We start from the raw sequence: 19675 nt of genomic DNA on the forward strand, positions 1-19675 counted from the left end.
GTAGTGTCTTCTTTATTGTTTGCGATTTTTACTACCTTTTGTCAAGAGAAAAATTGATGAGTTTTGTATAGCTGGTCAGATACAAATAATAGTGACTTCACAGTTTAGTAATTATAATGGGTACTTGTTAAACATTTGGTACTAAATTATGTTGCTGCAAAGTAATTAAAATTAATATCTAGAGCTAGTTTCTGGTGAATTATTCATTTATTTTGTACTGTTGTTAGGCAGCTCCGTAGTTGCTAATTTAACCAATAAGTCAATTTGCTATTCATTAAGAAACGATTCTGAGAATCTTGTCAGGAATTGGGGAATGAAAAAATATGCACAATAATGGTCTTTGTCCCAGTAGAGTTCATAGTCTATTTAGTGTGCGTTTTCCTTAATGATGTATTTGATCTGACTTTTTTCCTTCTCAAAAGAATCATACTTGGGATTACAGGTACATTTGATGTTATATGATGGATAAGTGAAAAGTTTTTAAAGGAGATTTTATACCTTTTCACATTAAAAAAGGTATTTATATTATTACTTTGTAGTGATTGTCTTGAGAAAAAATATAGCCCAAATGTATAGTAAAATCAGCAGCTCAAGAAGAATTTCTGCTTCTCTTTGTAGTTGATGCTTTCTTTTTTCCTGCAGTCAGAAATTCCTTGTATTTGTCAAATGTATAATCAGCTTGTATTGTTTTTAAGTTTAAAAAAATTTGAATCATTAACTTTTGCCGTGGGACAAGATACAAAAGTAATTTCATATAAAGGGCCTCTCCCACCCCTGTTCTCTGGCTCCTGGCTCCTGTTTGACAAGTTCCTGTTACCACTTTGCCTTATACTTTTGAGAAAGAGTCTGTGCCTACACAAACACGTGTAACACAAATAGTAACTATACGTAGAGGTCTGGCCCTTGCCTTTTTTTTTTTCTTTTTTTCTTTTTTAATGGAGATCATTCTATATCAGCATGTAAGTAGCAAGGAACCTCATTCTTTTTTTGGCTGCCTAAAATTTTTTTAAATAGATATAACATAATTGATTTAATCTGCTACTGGTGAATGCTTAGGTGGTTCTTTTGCTATTACAGTGATAACCTCAATCCTAATGTTATTAAACATATCGATCCAGGGTATAGCTCTAAGATAAAGTCCTAAAAGTATAATTTAGACTAAATACAAATACGCATTTCGCTAGCTGTTTTGTTTCAGAGGACTTGTTGAGCAGCTTCACTGATAATGTCATTTTTGAAGACATGGCAGGTTCAGAATCAATAAACTGGAAGAATTGTTCAGAGCATCTTTTTTCAGACAGTGATAACATTGATTCTGTATGTGATAAAGTGATTCTGCTTCTCTTTGACAACTTGCATCTCTCCTACATGGAAGTAAGTTTTATTCCTGTCAATGTTGTCTTTGTGTGTGACAGATTAGGATTAAATTATGGTTTGACTTTTCCTAGCAGCATGATCATGGGCAAGTGGCTTATTTTTTTTTTTTTTGAGACAGAGTCTCACTCTGCTGCCCAGGCTGGAGTGCAGTGGCACAGTCTCGGCTCACTGCAACTCCTGCCTCCCGGTTCAAGTGATTCTCGTGCTGCAGCCTCTCAAGTAGCTGGCATCACCACCACACCTGGCTAATTTTTGTATTTTTAGTAACGACGAGGTTTCACCATGTTGGCAAAGCTGGTCTCAAATTCCTGGCCTCAAGTGATCTACCTACTTCAGCCCCGCAAAGTGTTGGGATTACAGGCGTGAGCCACTGCACCCGGCTTTTTTAAACTTTTAGATTTATTTAATAGGTAAATTGTGTGTCACGGGTTTGTAGCTTATTCTTTCAGAAACTCTTGCATTATCTGTAGACGTGGACGTAAATATCCACCTCATAGGGTTTTCATAAAAAATAATTGAGATAATATATGTAATGTTGCACAGTGCTTTGCAGACTATCTAATAAATAGTAGCTATTAGTACAAACTTGTTGCTTTTTGGCTAGTTCTGCAGTCACTTTTGGAATCAGCTTATGAACCACACAAAAAATTTGTCATTATTCTATAGTCATTGTTTTTGATACTGATGAAAATTTACAGTATCCACCTGGATCGTACAATCTGGCTCACAAGATTTGATCTTGAATTGTTAGCACAATGAACTACAGCCTCAAAGGATGAAAGTTTACCTTGCAGGTATTAAAAATGCTAGAAGCTTAGAAAGCTGTTTCCACAGAGGGATTCCTTGTTACCAACCATGATAGCATTGCTGTGGTGTGTGTGGTCTCCCAGAGTGGCTGCTTTGGGATTAGAGGTCACTTAGCTGTTACAAGGATAGGTCTCTTTATATTATACCTTGTAAACAAGGCTCATTTGGACTTAGGGCTTCCCTTAGAGGTAACACTTAACCTTGCCAAGGGGATCATTTCTACCAGTGGGATCCATCTAGCAGATCAGTTCTTAAATTCAGCTTCATCATGTAAACTGCTACACAGTGCAGGCTGACTTTGCATTAACCATTCAGATACCCTCTCCTAGTTTTATGTTCTTGGCAGCAGTGAAAAGGACCTCAGAGTTCTCAGGCAAGATGATCTTCACTGAGCTATATGTTGGAGGAGCCCAGAACCATCATAGTTTTAGGATGTAGTTGAAAATCCTTACTGTGAATGGGGTTTGTGGCACTGAAAGTTACCCCTTCCCTGGGAATTTTGTAGGAACCCTTGCCACACAGATCAATGGAGCGGTGGGAAGAAGCACCACAAGACAGGCCTTTTTTTTTTCCTTTAAAAAATATTTGAAAGCTCCTACTAATATGGTTAGGAAAACTTCTGCCACATCTGACCATAAAATGAGAGTTGCTCAAAATACTAGTGCAGATTACTCTGACATGTGAAATACAAGACTTCAGGATTGATGCTGGAAACTTAATAAATACAGTGAACTTGAAAAGCTTATCCCTAAACTGTAATCCTCCCAAACAAAACAAAAACAAAGCAAGAAAAAAAGCCTTATTTAAAATTGTCAAAAGAGGCTGAATTTTATGAAGTTACCAAAATTATATCTTTAGACTTTTCTTCTGATTTGGTATTTTATGTATTTAAGCAGTTACCTGATTCTGATTTAAAGGAGCAATTTTATTTCTCTTTTTCTAACTCATTTACCCAATGAGTTTGTGTGACTATAGAGAAAAGTAGGCTGTGTGGTTTTTCTAGTTGTCTATACACGTTGCCTCATAGAGCATATGTACACATGGTACACATGTGTAATGTTTTCATTTCCACTAACCCGTTCACTCCCTAGATACTATGCTGGTGTTTGTTTTTCTGCTGAGGTCTCCCACATTTTTAATGCCTTTTCTGAGTTATTCCTCCTGAAGGAATGTTATATACTGTACTGGAGCAAATGAGGCTTTTCTTAAACTTCCAGTCTTGAGTTTTGCATGTAGCATTTCCATTCCTTGCAGATGAATGAGTCTTTTTTTCCCTATTGACTATTAGGGCTTTGTCTTGCGGAAAGGAATAGGGTGGTGAAGGGAAAATATTTTGAGATCTTGCCTGCTCTTAATAGGGAGTTTATGACACTTATTTTTTCAGGTGTTCAGTTTATACCTTTCCCAAATCTGGTTGCAGTGTATTGAGTCAAGCATTGAAGACCTAACATATGGCATATTTTGCAAGGCACAGGGAAAGAAAAATGAACTGAGAACAGTGAGACCTTGTGGAAGTTCCCAGGGTGGGACGTTGCAAACCCTGGGTCCTGGGCCTTCCTGAATCACAGCCTCGGTGGGAGGCTCTTATGAAAGGTACAGTGCAGTTGCATCATCTTACACAATTGTACAGGACTGGAACCAAAAAAGTGCCACGTAAATAGTGCATGCAATTGTGTTCAGTGTTCGTTCAGTGAGGACAGCCCCACTGAGCTACCTGTGTACTCAGGTGGTCTCGGTTCCCTTTGCGTTCTAATGGTTTGAGTTTCTTGCTGTACTGAGAGTGATTCTAGTGTTTAGAGACTTTTTCAAACATCATGGTCCCCAGATGTGAAGCCAACTACCTCATTTATTGTGTAGTTGAACAAACAGATTTGTTCTGATGTTGGAAGGAAAACTAGCTGCTTTTGATTTATTAAAAGATGGTACATGAGTGTTCGTGATATGTAAATACTAATGTGAAAGATTGTATACCTTGTACTTAATGTCTGACTTAGTGGAATTTCAAAGGCAACTTTGACTAAGCAAATTTGATAAAGAATTGACTTAAGAATAAGATGCAACTATACTTAGTGACTTTGGCTCACAGTTTCATCATCCATAAAATATTAGAAGATAAAATTAAATTATATTTGCAAGAGACACAAGACTATTAAGGAGGGCTAGAAGTTATCCAACAGTGGAGTGATTTAGATGACAAGGAGTTATTAATCATATTTGCCATTTCCTGTCACTGGAATGGGTAACCTTGCTTGGCTTGAATCTCCAGTTCTGGGAAAGAACAGTGCTGTGCTTGAGAGCAGTTTAGTAGACCAGACTGAAATAAACGCTCTTTCTAAATTGGCTAGTTGAATGCATCCACTACTCGGAGCACCTGACAGCAGTTGCTGGCACAGCTTTCCCTTCAGGAGTGAGTCAGATTCTCACATAGTTGAATACTGGCCAGTAATTCTAAGTCCACTTAATTCTAAATCAACTTTTCTTTCTCTTTTTACTTATACTCCCAGAATCTTACTGATTGCACCTTTGTCCTATTGTCTGACTTAGGGGCAAAGAATCTGTGTTCTGTGATGGTTTATAAATGTGATGTTTGGCTGCTCTGATAATAAGAGTAATACCCTGACTCTTTTGAAAATTTAAAGCAAATAACTTTAGAGATGTTGGCTGGATCAAATCAGCTGTAGCGTACCTAACATTGGTATTTCATTTGGGCTTGTGAGGTCTTAACTGTTATATTGGACAAATAATTTTGGTCTAACTCACAGGGCAGAAGCACTGATGTTCCCGTTAACCATGGTCAGTCACATTCTGTGGTTGGAGTACATGTTTGTGGTGGTTTCTTTTGCTCCAAAAGAAACTTTACAACTCACGGATGCTTGATCAATTAAGGGAGTGATTTTATAGATAAATTATTATGGGAAAACTGCACGTGCTATCAGTAGTAACTTAAAATCACTTAAAACAGTACAGTAATTGTAGGGGACTCCCTTTCCCCTAAGACATATTTAGCAAGCAACTGATGGGAGAAATAAAAAATATGTAATGCTAACAAACTAGAGGGATTGAGAGCTATCGCCAGTCATGTAGCAAGGATATCTATCATGGAGAAAATGGCATGGTCTTCAGGAGGAGAAAGAAGCCTTGATTTCCAGACAGTTTTTTTTCTCATGGGACACGTTTATTGAGCATTTACAGCTTACCACATTGTAGAAGTTGCTGGGGGATTTCAAGAGCCATAGACAGCTCTTCTCCCTCAGGGGGCTCATGTAGGGACGTGTAGGAAGTGACAGATGTGTTTGGACCTTTGGCTACTACCTAATACTTTGTTTTCTCAGGAACAAACTACTTATTAAATCCAGAAGCAAGCCAGTCTAATATAATACTAGTGCTGTGGTCTTAATTATAGTTTTGGTTTCCCTTATAAGACACGTAGGAAAGTTTTCCCTCCCTCCCAAAACCAAGGCAATAGTATTTGTGGTTAGTGACAGGTGGAGAGAGAGATGTTAATCTCAATGTATCTTCTTTCTTGACTTCCCTTTCCTTTTGAGATGGAGCCTTGCTCCGTCGCCCAGGGTGGAGTGCAATGGTGCGATCTCAGCTCACTGCAACCTCAGCTCACTGCAACCTCTGCCTCCCGGGTTCAAGCGATTCTTCTGCCTCAGCCTCCTGAGTAGCTGGGATTACAGGCGTGCACCACCACGCCCAGCTAATTTTTGTATTTTTAGTAGAGTCAGGGTTTCACCATGTTGGTCAGGCTGGCCTCGAACTCCTGACCTCATGATCCGCTTGCCTCAGCCTCCCAAAGTGCTGGGATTATAGGCGTGAGCCACCGCGCCTGGCCGACTTCCCTTTCCTTTGACTAATAAATAGAACACCACCAGCCTCTTTCTGAAAGGGAACACTATATCTTTATGGGAATTTGGTGCCAAGGTAAAGGGGAGCCATTGAGGAGAGATGCTTAAAAGGGAATGAAAGTAGTGATGAAAGAGTACTGATGGCCATGAAGAAGACCTACTAAGAATGCCTTCTTGTGGAGAGAACTTAGGATAGAAACACTTAAGAGAAAGGAGCTGACGGCCGGGCATGGTGGCTTACGCCTGTAATCCCAGCACTTTGGGAGGCTGAGGCAGGTGGATCACCTGAGGTCAGGAGTTGGAGACCAGCCTGGCCAACATGGTGAAACCCCATCTCTACTAAAAATACAAAAAACCAGCTGGGCGTCGTGGCATGTGCCTGTAATCCCAGCTACTCAGGAGGTTGAGACAGTAGAATCGCTTGAGCCTGGGACTGGAGGTTGCAGTAAGCTGAGATCGTGTCACTGCACTCCAGCCTGGGCAACAGAACGAGACTCCATCTCAAAAAAAAAAAGAGAGAGAGAAAGGAGGTGACATTAGGTTTCAAGTTCTGGGTGAGGTTTCCCACAAAAAAGATGTCACTGGTTTCACTCTGCCTTGGTAGGATGACTTGGGTATCTTTCCACTCCTAAGAAGGTATTAAGAATAACATAAAACCTAGGGAGTTTGCAAGGCTTAGCCTCTGAAGGGTGACTAAGACAGGCTTTCTTTTCCTGTCTTCAGAATGAATGGATTACAAAGACTAGATACAACTTTAGGTTTTCTTTGTCTTCTCTTTTTTTAATTTAATTTTTATTTTCTTTTTCTTTTTCTGTGAGCCTATGGCTTGTATTGAAACTTTAGGTTTTCTTGAGCTGTGCTGCTGAGGGCGGGAAGAAGACACTAACAGCGAAGCATGTGTTTGTGGTTGTTGGAGGATTCCTGCAGTTCACTTGAGGTGGCGGAATCTTCTGGTGGAGGGATGCCCTCCGGCGTGGGTCTGGGATTGTGTGCTCCCGGTGGTCCTAGTGGTTTTCTTTGCCTGTGGTCCAGATTCTGCCGGGTACTGGCAGCTCCTGTGGTTGGGCTAGTTTGTACACTTGGCGTTAGGCTTGATCAGTGATGTTGCTGACCCTCGCCCATGCTGGGTAAGTGTCCAGGTGGAAAAGGCTAACTCCCCAGGTGTTGATGGCCACCATTACTATCACCAGTCCAATAACGTTGACTCCCAGGCCAGCTTTCACCTGCACGACACAAACCAGCACACCCTAGTCACTCTGACCAGCAGCAGCACAGATCCCCAAGTCCCCCTTCTGTTCCCGCAGCCTATGCCTTCTGGCCCAGATTAGTTCCCAGTTGCTGCCTGGGGTGCTGTAGCATTGCCTTGTAGGGTGCACAGGACTGTGGAAGGGCGGGAAAGGGACAATTAGAGTCATCTCCACTTCATGCTTACAGCACTCTCACTAGATTTCAAGTGGAAGCCTAGAAGGTATGTTAGTTACTTGGAACACCCACTCTGTGGAATGTGAAGAGGTATTTCTGCAGCTCACTGATAGGGAAATGTGCTAAACAAAACTAACCAGATCTCTGTAAAGCAGGAACTTCTTAGAGCCCCTATGTGCTAATACAGGGAACTTGTAGGAGGGGCTATATTACATGAAGCCTTTGTTACTGTTAACCTTTTTTTAAGGCACAGTTCATGGAAATAGTGTACTTTGAGTTCACCTGGGGAAACGGTTCGGCTGCCTCTGCTCAGCTCTTCCTCAGGAAGGGGACACAGGCGTGCTAGCTGGAATGGAGCCTTTGCTTCTTTCCTCTGAGGGAGTTAACACCTCAGTGACTGACCCTTTTCACTTCTGCCTTGACATTGACACTCACAGGCTGAAGTGGGGGATGTGAGGGATGATGGGCTGGCAGAGCCAGATGGAAAAATGTGTCCTGTAAGGATAGCTGGCATCCTCCCAAGGAGTAACCAGGCGTATAGCGTGTAGCCAAGACAAGTCAGTAGCTGGCATTAAGTTGGGAAAATTGCAAGGGGAAAGTGGATGCTGGGAAATTGTTTCAAGCAAATGGCTAGACGTGTCCTCTCTCTCCTGCCGTCTGGTCGGGGCCCCCTGGGCATTTTGGCATGGAGGACAGCCCATGTTTCCCCACAGGTGAGAGGGCAGGTTCTAGCAGGGCTAAATTAAGGTGTGTTAGAGTTGAAAGGGACCCCATGGAGCATCCAGCTGGAACCTCATCATTTAGCAGATGAGGAAATTGAAGTCAAGGTAGTGCCCAAGCTGGGAATAGTGCCCAAGACTGGCTCACTTCTTGTCACCTGGTATCTTTGAAAATTACTGCCTCTGATCATTTGATCCCAGTGTAGAAAGCTAGGGGTCAGTGGTGGGGGCACACAGCAGAGGAAGCGGGAGACAGGAGAGCTGGGGTAGAGCTCAGCGTGAGCAGACTGAGGGTTACGCAGTAAGATGGGAGGGGAGAGGGATGGCTGGGACACTCCATTCCAGGAAGTATCACAGATGACTTAGATGAGCAGTTCAAACAGTCGAAAGGACCTGAATAGGCTGGGAGCGGTGGCTCACACCTGTAATCCCAGCACTTTGGGAGGCCAAGGCAGGCAGATCACCTGAAGCCAGTAGTTCAAGATCAGCCTGACCAACATGGTGAAACCCCATCTCTACTAAAAATACAAAAATTAGCTGGGCATGGTGGTGCACACCTGTAGTCCAAGGTACTCTGGAGGCTGAGGCATGAGAATCACTTGAACCCAGGAGGCAGAGGTTGCAGTGAGCCGAGATTGCACCACTGAACTCCAGCCTGGGTGAGAGTGAGATTCTGTCTCAAAAAAAAAAAGGATAAAAAAGGACCTGAATATCTGCCACCAGCCTGAAACTTTTTCTTCCTTTCCTGTGTTACTTTACAGGGCTGCCCGAGAACAAGTTTGGCTCCCATGAAAAAAAAATTGTCAGACCATCAGTAATTTGTATCAGTGTTTTCCATCCTCTCCCCGACCCCCTCAGCCCTGGATATTAAGTATAGCAGCAGGTGTATAGGTAGAGGAGTAGAAGGTAGATAGGCCCAATGCTGAAGTCCGCAGCAAAAATATCTCAAAGCCATCTTTTGTGAGCCCAGGTGAAAATGAAAATGAATGGTGGACACTTCATTTTCCATTGTTGCTTCAGGGGTTTCTTGCCTGGGCCGGGGTGGGGACTGAGTTGGCAGAAGAATCCTGTTTTCTCAAAATACCTTTCACCCTAGGTTCATACACTTTCTCATTCTCATCTTCTGTGAATAAACCAGTAGCTTTCTCAATGAATGTCTCCACTGGCCTAATGAAGAAACGAAGGCAAAACTTGTTTGCACAGGCTCATGCCTTCTGGAACTGGGCCACTGCCTGTCTGTTCCAGCTTTCTCTACCTAGGTACTCACTTCCTTCCAGGGAAGGGTTGGGGAGAGCACATTCTTGTTATCCTTGGTGCTTATAGACCAACCAAAAACCTTTTTATAGGTGCTATTCTTGCTACCACACAGGGTTTAGTGTTGACAGGCCAGGGACACTGCTACAAAATAAGCTTTGAAAGAAGGCTGCAGAGCTGTCATCCCTGTCCTCATGGCAGCTGGGCCTGGCAGGGAGAGAGCACCCCAACTCACCATATCTTTGATCTGGCAGTGCCCATAGCTGAAGACGATGGCATTAGGGGGATTGCCCACAGGCAGCATCACTGCAAAGGAGATGCACATGGTGACTGGGATCAGGGTGTAGAGGGGGTTAATGTGCAGCGTTTCAGACTAGAAGAGAGAATTCACAGAAACATTCACGAGATTAGGCTTGCATTTCCTGTGCTTAACGTCACAAGCATGCTTTAATAATGACTTGGTGCTGGCTAACCTTAGCAGGACACTATGCGGAGGGGTAGTTAGGTCTCTGCCCTCTGGGGCATGCAGTCCCTTGACAACATGAATAGGCTGATGCTGCTCACTTGCTCCACGTGGAACTATGGCTTTGAGTTACTCCCTAGAAGGGATGTTTGATTTTTTTGGTGTTATTCTAAGGAATTGGTTCCTAAACTTTATTCTTTAGCTGAGACTTCCTTTCCTTAAACTCAAATCTCATGAATAGGTTGCTTTGATTGAAGTGGGGATCCCTTAGTCTTAGGGTACAGAACTAAGGTGGTTTTTTTTTCTAGAGAAGATAATTGTTTTATATGGGATTTGAATCCATGGTCCTGCTCTCAGTGTTGCCAAGTTTTAACTGCACTCTCTTGCTCGCACAAGCATGATGACTGAAGGGAGAAGTTGGGGTCATCTGAGCAATGAGCAGAGTGTGGCTCTGGGGTTAGAAAGAGCAGTAGGAGACTATGTTGCTGGGGTCGGGAGGGGCCTTCATTTCCTGGATTCTGCCTCCCAGAATGGGACAGATGAAGCATTGGGTCAGATGCATCACCTTTCCGGCTGCTTGGCCAGGCTAAGATCTGGCCATTGCTCCCCTCCCTTATTCTATTCACAACAAATTGGTCTGAGGCCGTGGAGCAAAGCTGACCTTGCTCCCAATCCTCAGAACTTCCCGGAGGACAGTGAAACTCAGTGGAGGCTGTGATGATTGTCTGAGTTGTGATCTCAGTCTTTGCAGCTGTGTGTGTTTTACCTCCATTTTCTGTGGCTACCTCTTTAGCCCTACTCAGGTTTTATCTCAGGAGAGAAAGGCTGATAATGATTGCGGGGAATTGAAATGATAGGGTTTGAATATTATTTTGTATGTTCTTTGGTTTCCATTCAGGGCTGCCCCTAAACTAATCCTACTCTTTTGGACAAGGGTTTCTAGAACTCTTGCTATGATTTATTAGTGTATCTTTTTATTTACTAGTTGCTATTTGAAAAACTTCATTTTTCAAAATAGGAATTGAACACCAATCAGTGAAGGCTGTGCGCAGTAACCAGAAGAGAGGGTAAAGCTACGGAAGCTGCCCTGAGCCAGGCCTGCCACTCCAGGCCCCTGGGACAGCCTGTCTGGATGTCTGGGAGCCCCGCACTACTCACCAGGCTGCACAGGATGGGCAGGAAGATGGTGATGGTTGCTGGGTTGCTCACAAACTCAGTGACAATGGACACGAGGATGCATGCCAGCAGGGTGACAGCCCATGGCGGGAGGCTGCTCAGGGACAACATCTGGTTCCCAATCCATGTAGAGAGGCCAGAGCTCTGTAGGAAGAGGTGTTAACAGTAAGAAGAAAGGAGGAGAAGCACATCCCAGCTAGAGATCTTAGACTTCAGAAGGTCAGGGATGTTGGAAGGCTGGACGACCAGGGATCCTCTGATCTTTAGTCTGACTGGAACCAGAGGTGTTCCTGATTTTTATGATTCGATCATTTTTGTAGCTCAGAAGATTGGTTTTTATGATTGCACAACATTCAGTGTTTGGGTTTTGTCATGGGACATGGAGAGCCACCCACCCTAATTGCCATGATCCTTCTTAGGACTTTGCCATGACAACTTGTCAGAGGTTGGAGATCTTTGCTCCTCAACTTCAATCTCATTACCCTTTCTCTAGCCTCTGACATCCTTACCCTGTGCATTGATTCGACAATGCCCTTCACAGAGTGCCAAGTATAGCCCTTTATTCTGCTTTTGAAATCAGTTTATTTTGTTACCTAAAAAAGGGAAAAATTTATCAACATCTGTGGATAGTAGTCTTTCCTGTGTTTTTAGGGAGATGAACAGGCAGGGCTGAGCACTGGAGGTTTTACAGGAATAATAAAGTAGGGGGGGATAAAAGTCTATTTCCACTTAGTAGAGAAGGTGCCTCCTAAGTGCCATGGAGGCTGGTCATTCAGCCCCAACCTGTTTTAGGTTCAAATCTCATCATGGCTGACATTAGTTCTACTATCTGTCAGGAATTTTTTTTTAATTAAGAGGAGGGTCTTGCTCTATTGCCCAGGGTCCAGGATGAGTGCAGCGGCATGATCACAGCTCACTGCAGTCTCAACCTCCTGGGTTCAAGCAATCCTCCCACCTCAGCCTTCCAAGTAGCTGGAACCACAGTCACATACCATCACGCCCTGCTCTTTTTATTTGTAGAGACAGAGTCTTTCCATGTTGCCCAGGCCTGTCTCAAACAGGCCTGGGCTCAAGCGATTCTCCCACGTTGGTCTCCCAAAGTGCTGGGATTATAAGTGTGAACCACCGCACCTGGCCTGCCAGTGCTTTTTGAAGACACAGATATGAAGGCATATTGACCATCCTGAATTTATTCCACTAGCAACAGTTACACACTTAAATAAATGAACATTCTGGCTGGGTGAGGTAGCTCACACCTGTAATCCCAGCACTTTAGGAGGCTGAGGAAGGTGGATCACTTGAAGTCAGGAGTTTGAGACCAGCCTGGCCAACGTGGTGAAACCCCACCTTTACTAAAAATACAAAAATTAGCTAGGTGTGGTGGCACACGCCTGTAATCCCAGCTATTCAGGAGGCGGAGGCAGGAGAATTGCTTGAACCCGGGAGGCAGAGGTTGCAGTGAGCCGAGATTGTGCCATTGCACTCCAGCCTGGGTGACAGAGTGAGACTCTGTCTCAAAAAAATAATAAATAAATAAATAAATAAATATTCCCACTTGGAATGATTCATTTGGTTGGAAGATGTTCACCTGCAAATAGGGAGGGCTACCTCCCTGTCCTAAAAAATGAAAGGTATCATTGAGTTTTGTGTTAAAAACTCCAGGATACCATATGCATCCTGCCTCCCTTCCTCTCTCTCTTCTATGGTGACAGGCTCTGCCTTTTCCCGTGGTACCCTAGAAACTGTGACTGCAATGACAATATGGAGAGCAGGGACAGAAAGCAAGGTGAGACATTTATGATTCCTCAAGCTCTTAAGTCCTGCTATGCATGTTTTAATATTAAAGACCGCCTTCCCTACACTGCCAGCATGTTACTTTTTCTCCTCTCTTCCAAATTCATCAAAAGCTCATTTCATCTCTACAGTACCCTGGCCACCTCCTGACAAGCTCATAGACAACTGAGGACCAAAGGCCTTCAGAATTCTCTCTGTTGTAGCCACTTCACCTTGTAGAACTTTTCTTCCTTTTTTTCCTCTCAACTCACTGAGAGCTTACAAACTCAATATGTGCAGACTGCATCAATTAATGCTTGTTTCAGAGCCCCAAGGCCTCCAGGAACTCTTTAATTGTTCCCTCTGGTAACACATTAAACCTTGCTCATTGGACAGAGGCAGGGGAGGAACAGCAGTTAGTTGAATGGAAATGGTACATTATATAAAGAGATGGAGTTTTACTTAACATGTTATCCAAATTGTACTGGTAAGTAAAGTGAAATAATTTTTTTTTTCTTTTTGAGACAGAGTTGCGCTCTGTCGCCCAAGCTGGAGTGCAGTGGCACCATCTCAGCTCACTGCAACCTCTGCCTCCCGGGTCCAAATGATTCTCATGCTTCAGCCTCTCGGGTAGCTGGGATTACAGGCATGTGCCACCATCCCCGGCTAAATTTTTTTTTTTTTTTTTTTTGAGAGGAAGTCTCACTCTGTCGCCCAGGCTGGAGTGCAGTGGTGTGATCTCGGCTCACCACAACCTCTGCCTCCCAGGTTTAAGCAATTCTCCAGCCTCAGCCTCCCAAGTAGCTGGGATTACAGGCGCCTGCCACCACACCCGGCTAATTTTTGTATTTTTAGTAGAGATGAGGTTTCACCATGTTGGCCAGGCTGGTCTCAAACTCCTGATCTCAGGTAATCCATCCACCTTGGCCTCCCCAAGTGCTGGGATTACAGGCATGATCCACTGTGCCCAGTCCCTGGAGTTTTGCTTTTGTCACCCAGGCTGGAGTGCAGTGGCGTGATCTTGGCTCACTGCAACCTCCTCCTCCTGGGTTCAAGTGATTCTCCTGCCTCAGCCTCCCAAGTAGCTGGGATTACAAGTGTCCGTCACCACACCTAGCTAATTTTTGTATTTTTAGTAGAGACAGCGTTTCACCATGTTGGCCAGGCTGGCCTCAAACTCCTGGCCTCAAGTGATCCTCCTGCCTCAGTCTCCTTAAGTGCTGGGATTACAGGCGTGAGTCACCATGCCTTGCCTAGTAAAGTGAAATAATTTATTGGCAATTATTTTTCCAGCAGAACTATTTTATACTATGATTTGAAATAAATTAGACTTCAAAGTTAGACAAAAACACAATCAAAGGAAGTCTTAATTCTTTAGACTCTTGGTATGAAAACATTTTACAATGGATTTTCTTCACTAATGTCAAAACTAAAATTATTTCAAACTCTGTAGGAATAACATATATGCTACCTAAATTATTATTAAAATTAGTAGAGGCAGTAGGCTTTACAGAAATAACTGTACTATCTCTAATATGTGCACAATTTTGTTTTTATTGTTTTTTTTTGTTTTTTTGTTTTTGTTTTTTGTTTTGGTGGCAGGGGATAGGGTCTCCCTCTGTCTCCCAGGCTGGAGTGCAATGGTGGGATCTTGGCTCACTGCAGCTTTGAACTCCTGGGCTCAAGCGATCCTCTTACCTCAACTTCCTGAGTAGCTGGGACTACAGGTACGCACCACCACACTGGGCGAATTTTGTTTTTGTAGAGATAGGATCTTACTATGTTTCCCAGGCTAGTCTCAAACTCCTGGACTCAAGCAATCCTCCCGCCATGGCCTCCCAAAGTGCTGGAATTGCAGACATGAGCCACTGTGCCCAGCCCAATTTTGGTGAAAAAATAAATAAAATCTTGCCAGGCCAATCTTGTCAGAGGCCAAAACTAACGACTGAAATTCAATAAAGATAAATATAAATATCCCGAACTTGGACTGAGAAATATTGATAGTATATCTATAGGATGGGTTGAAGGTCCAGTAATGATGAACAGTTAAAAGAATGAAGGGTTCTAATTGACTGCAGTTTTAATATAATTGTTGACGTGAGTGCCAAGGATGCTTTATAAAAGCTTCCATAAAAATGCAGGGTGCTGCTTGAATCAGAGGTGAGAGTTGGGGCTTGGGTAATATAACTACTCTACTTGGCAGTAGACTGACCACCCCATGGACCATGTTTGAATAAGGCCAAGTGTAGCGAGTCCTGAGGAGAGAGACCAGATGGTATGGGTCACTACTTCTTGATTTTTTCATGTTAATAATTATTAGCTAGGAGAGGGTCCCAGAGAACAGAGCTAGAGCCAACAGTGGACAGACAACATGCAGAAGACCTGAGCTGAAAATAAGGAATAATTATTCTTTGTTCCCTGCACAGGGAGTACCTTGTCACTGGAAGTGTCCAAGCCAGAGGTGCCATGGAGCGGAATCTCACCATGGACAGGAGATAGGACTCATTGTTTTCTAAGGTTCTCCTTAGTGGAGTATTCTGTGACCTTATTATTAATAATGCAGATAGTATTTTGGGCCATGAAAAGTGAACCAAGCGGGGCACAGTGGCTCGTGCCTGTAATCCCAGTACTTTGGGAGGCCAAGGTGGGCGGATCACTTGAGGCCAGGAGTTCAAGACCAGCCTGGCCAACATGGTGAAACTCCATCTCTACTAAAAATACAAAAATTAAGCTGGGTATGGTGGCGTGTGCTTGTGATCCCAGCTACTTGGGAGGCTGAGGCATAAGAATTGCTTGAACCTGGGAGGCAGGGGTTGCAGTGAGCCGAGATGGCGCCACTGTACTCCAGCCTAGGTGACAGAGTGAGACTCTGTCTCAAAAAAAAAAAAAAAAAGAGAACCAAATTTAGCATGGGATAATGCATGTAGACAAGGTGGAGGGAGAAATAGTCTGAACCTTAATCTAATTCATTCTTAAGATTGTTTTCTATTTTATGGAGGGCTAACACTTTAGGAACTTCAACCATTCTCTCACATCCCCACCCCACTTAAAAGATCTCATCCAAAATCCTCCCAATCAGAAAATCAAGAAGCATTTACATCAGCTTTAGCCTAGATTTTCCAAAGGGGCTCAGTCTATGTATTGTGGACAGACAGTTCACCATGTGTCACTTTGAGCATCTCTGGTCCCTCACAGAGATCTCCTATTACCACTCCCATTACCTATTACCTGTGTCTATCTCCTGTTACCATCTCCTATTGCCACTGTCAAATCCCAGAAAGAGATGGCTACAAACGCCAATAAACCTTTTGCTTGTAGCAGCATGGGCCCCATAGATGAACTATCAATGCCCATGTGTCTGTCATGACTGTGTGGCACAGCCGATCTGTTCCTCTGTTCCTAGTAGCGCTAACTGAGAAGCTTAGGGCAGGAGAGGACATCCATCCTGCTCTGTTGCTTTCCTTCCCAGGGACTCTGTGAACATTCTCAGCTGCTTTGAGTCTTTCCTCCCATGCCCATAATGACTCATTAGGTAAAGATGCTGGAAAACTATTTGACCCATAAGAACAGAATTCAAGCTGGGTGCAGTGGCTCATGCCTGTCATCCCAACATTTTGGGAGGCCGAGGTGGGTGGATCACTTGAGGTCAGGAGTTCGAGACCAGCCTGGCCAACATGGTGAAACCCCGTCTCTACTAAAAATACAAAAAGTAGCTGGCATCATGGCTCACGCCTGTAGTCCTAGCTACTTGGGAGGCTGAGGCAGGAGAATCGCTTGAACCCAGGAGGCGGAGGTTGCAGTGAGCTGAGATTGTGCCACTGCACTCCAGCCTGGGCGACAGAGCAAGACTCTGTCTCAAAAAAAACAAACAAACAAACAAAAAAAAACAGAATTCAAGAATTACCTTGCTACCAGAAGCCAGAGCATAGCCTCCCCCAACCAGAATGACAATCTCCCAGGGCATGGTCTTCTGGAAGTCCTTCCACGTGATGATGGGCTCGGTCCCCAGTGAGTGCTCCTGGTTCTCTCCTGGATTAGAGAGAGATGTAAAGCCAGATAAACCCTGATGGGCGTGATTTGTGGAGACAGGAGCCTAACTGGTGAAGTGGATGATTTGGGATACTGCTATTTAGGGGGGTGGGAATCTGAAGGACCTTGGTAAATCTCTTTGGGAGTATTAGTCTGATTTGGGTATTCTTCAACTAGAGCTACCCCCAGTTTCTTCCCTTCTCTCACCATCATTCTTTTTCCCAAAGCAGGGCTTCTTCGCTGGAATGAGGAAGAGGAGGAAGCCAAGGAAGACAGAGACTGTGGCGTCAGTGCGGTAGCCTTTCCTAGTAAAGAGAAAAGCATAGCTGAGGAGAAGGGTCAGGAATTTTCAGGAGTAACATGGTGTCTTGGAGCAGTCTGTCCAAACACAATGCCTCTTTTTAGGACTTATCTAGAGGTGACATTAACCTTAGTTCTTGCCAGTTGCTGCCATGCTATCCACTTTGGATTTAATGGGCAATGGTGAATGTCTGGAGGCAGGGCCTGGCTAGAGTAGATGTCTTAGTGTGAATTTGTGAGCCCGTTAATTGGGGCAAGTCCTAGATGGAGTGATCAGGAGTGGAGTTGGTTAGATAAAGGAGAATAGAAGAGGATGAGACCTCTTTCCTATGAAGGCCACACCTCCATGTGCCTCCCTTCTCAAGTGAGAAGTTGGTTTCTTCTTTACAGTTGGTACTTTACTGATGTTTCCTCCTTTAACTTTCATAACCACCTATGAGGTAACCAAGCTTCCAAGAGCTTATGTAATGAGACTACATGCAGCACTGGATCCCAACCCCAGACCGGGACTCCAAAGAGTGTTTTTCCTTCCTGATTTCACACTGCAGCCTCCCTAAAAAGAGTGGATTTCCCGGGGAATGAAATCTTCCTGGCTTCATATCTGCCCCTGAGAGAGTCTGTGAAGTCTTGCCTGAAGAATTGGGGTGAGGGGGTTATTCTTAAGGAGGAAATGATATCACTTACTTTTCAAAGAAAGAATCCCAGCCAGGGACAAAGCCAGGCTCCCGGGTAAACCACAGTACGGTCATCAGGATGAAGAAAAATCCAGTCACCATTTCAGGATAGCTATAAAATAAAACAGAAAGACCCACTCAGGAACTTAGAAATTTCTCCTAGCTTTTTCACTTTGCTTCTGGAAGCTTCTGTATTTAGAGTTTCAATACACTAGACATAAAACACACTCACTGCCTAACCACTATGAATGGCTGACAGTGAGATGAGGAGAAGACTGAGTGGCCCCAGAAAACATGACATTAAACATGTTCCTAGAGAAACTTCGGTGGAAAGGGCAAGAGAATACAGCACTGTACATTTGTAAAGTAATTTCAAATACAGCCTACAAGGAGAGTGCAGTGAAATAGGCAGCCCCAAACACTGTGCTGGTGGGAGGAGGAACTGCTACAACCTTTTTGAGGCCATTTGATGATACACATCAGAAGCCTTAAAGTTGGTCATTCCCTGGCCGGGTGTGGTGGCCCGCGCTCGTAATCCCAGCACTTTGGGAGGCCGAGGTGGGCGGATCACGAGGTCAGGAGATGGAGACCATCCTGGCTAACATAGTGAAACCCCATCTCTACTAAAAATGCAAAAAATTAGCTGGGTGTGGTGGCACGTGCCTGTAGTCCCAGTTACTTGGGAGGCTGAGGCAGGAGAATCGCTTGAACCTGGGAGGTGGAGGTTGCAGTGAGCCAAGATTGTGCCACTGCACTCTAGACTGGGCAACAGGGCGAGACTCCATCCCCCAAAAAAACAAAAACGTAACAACAAAAAAAAAGTTGGTCATTCCCATCATCTAACCAGAAATGCATACTGAGACATTAATTACCTATTAAAAAATGGAAGCATCCTCTATATCCAATGATATTTCATGACACTGAATACATTTTGATACAACTCTATGTTAAAATGAGATGCATCCACTGATAATCCCATTTCCACAGCAGAGTTAAGGATGTGGAACATGCTGTACTGAGAGTACAATGTTGAGTTGAGAAAGGCAAGGTATACAACAGTTTCAGTGTGGACTGAATTTTACCAAAAATACATAGGAGTTTTGCACAAAAAAGCATGGAAAGAAGTGTTAACATTTGTTAACATGGGGTGCTAAGAATCCAGTCAATTTTAATTTTTTTCTTATACTGTCTTGTATTTTTGAAATGTTCTACAATGAACATGTATTCCTTTTATAACTTAAAGCTTTAAATAAGACAGTGTCTACCTGGATTGTTTTATGCAAAGTTGTATGTGCCAATTGCCATAAAAGGAGAAATAGCACTAAATAGGAAGCTGGGTCCCTGTGGAAAAGCTGATAGAAGTGGCTGAGGGTTGGTTAGTGATTTCTTGGATGCTCTCTCTCCAAGTCTGTCTTTGATACTGCCTTATACCCTAAATATAGCACAGCGTCTCCCATCTCCCTGGGAGTGATAACTGGACCACTGTGGTGGTACGTCTGAGCAATGAGAGGTGGCCTGGCTTTGGAAGGAATTCACATTTTCCAAGAGGGTGGCTGTGCTGTCTTTCCCTTCTTCTGCCTCTGTCTGCCCCATGGTCAGCACTCCACCCCATGCCATGGCTATACCTTGGACTCCGAATAGAGAAAAGGGGAAGGGTGGCCACCTGAAATCTGGGCCAGCTTGGCTTTGGCATTAAATGGCATCTTATAAAGGCCTGATTCAGAGTTGTGGAAAATTCTCCCAGTGTCAGGGATTGTCAAGAACAAGGCTGCTCCTGTGCTCACTTTACCTGCTGTGTTTCTGCTGGAGGAGGAGAGAAGAGGAATGGCT

At 43.8% G+C, this 19675-nt stretch overlaps 1 protein-coding gene and 1 long non-coding RNA gene across 3 annotated transcripts in view; one reads left to right on the top strand and one right to left on the bottom strand.

Moving 5' to 3' along the window:
* Positions 1 to 6855: 6855 nt before the first annotated feature.
* Positions 6856 to 19675, bottom strand: part of SLC13A4 (solute carrier family 13 member 4) — a 47018-nt gene continuing 34198 nt past the window's right edge. For both annotated transcript variants that reach the window (XM_009243256.4, XM_054559870.2), the window contains exons 11-16: positions 17856 to 17957; positions 17079 to 17176; positions 16747 to 16871; positions 11052 to 11213; positions 9666 to 9803; positions 6856 to 7258 (exon numbers count right to left, since the gene is read on the bottom strand). In XM_009243256.4, coding sequence (XP_009241531.3) covers positions 7121 to 7258; positions 9666 to 9803; positions 11052 to 11213; positions 16747 to 16871; positions 17079 to 17176; positions 17856 to 17957 — 763 coding nt within the window. In that variant the 3' untranslated portion in view covers positions 6856 to 7120. The remainder of the gene's footprint in view (positions 7259 to 9665; positions 9804 to 11051; positions 11214 to 16746; positions 16872 to 17078; positions 17177 to 17855; positions 17958 to 19675) is intronic.
* On the top strand, positions 14576 to 19115 carry LOC134761797 (uncharacterized). Its single transcript, XR_010140937.1, has 2 exons — positions 14576 to 15359; positions 17102 to 19115. It is a non-coding gene; the product is annotated as an uncharacterized LOC134761797 (long non-coding RNA).

This window comes from Pongo abelii, chromosome 6 (genome assembly GCF_028885655.2).
Source record: "Pongo abelii isolate AG06213 chromosome 6, NHGRI_mPonAbe1-v2.0_pri, whole genome shotgun sequence".
NCBI lineage: Eukaryota > Metazoa > Chordata > Mammalia > Primates > Hominidae > Pongo > Pongo abelii.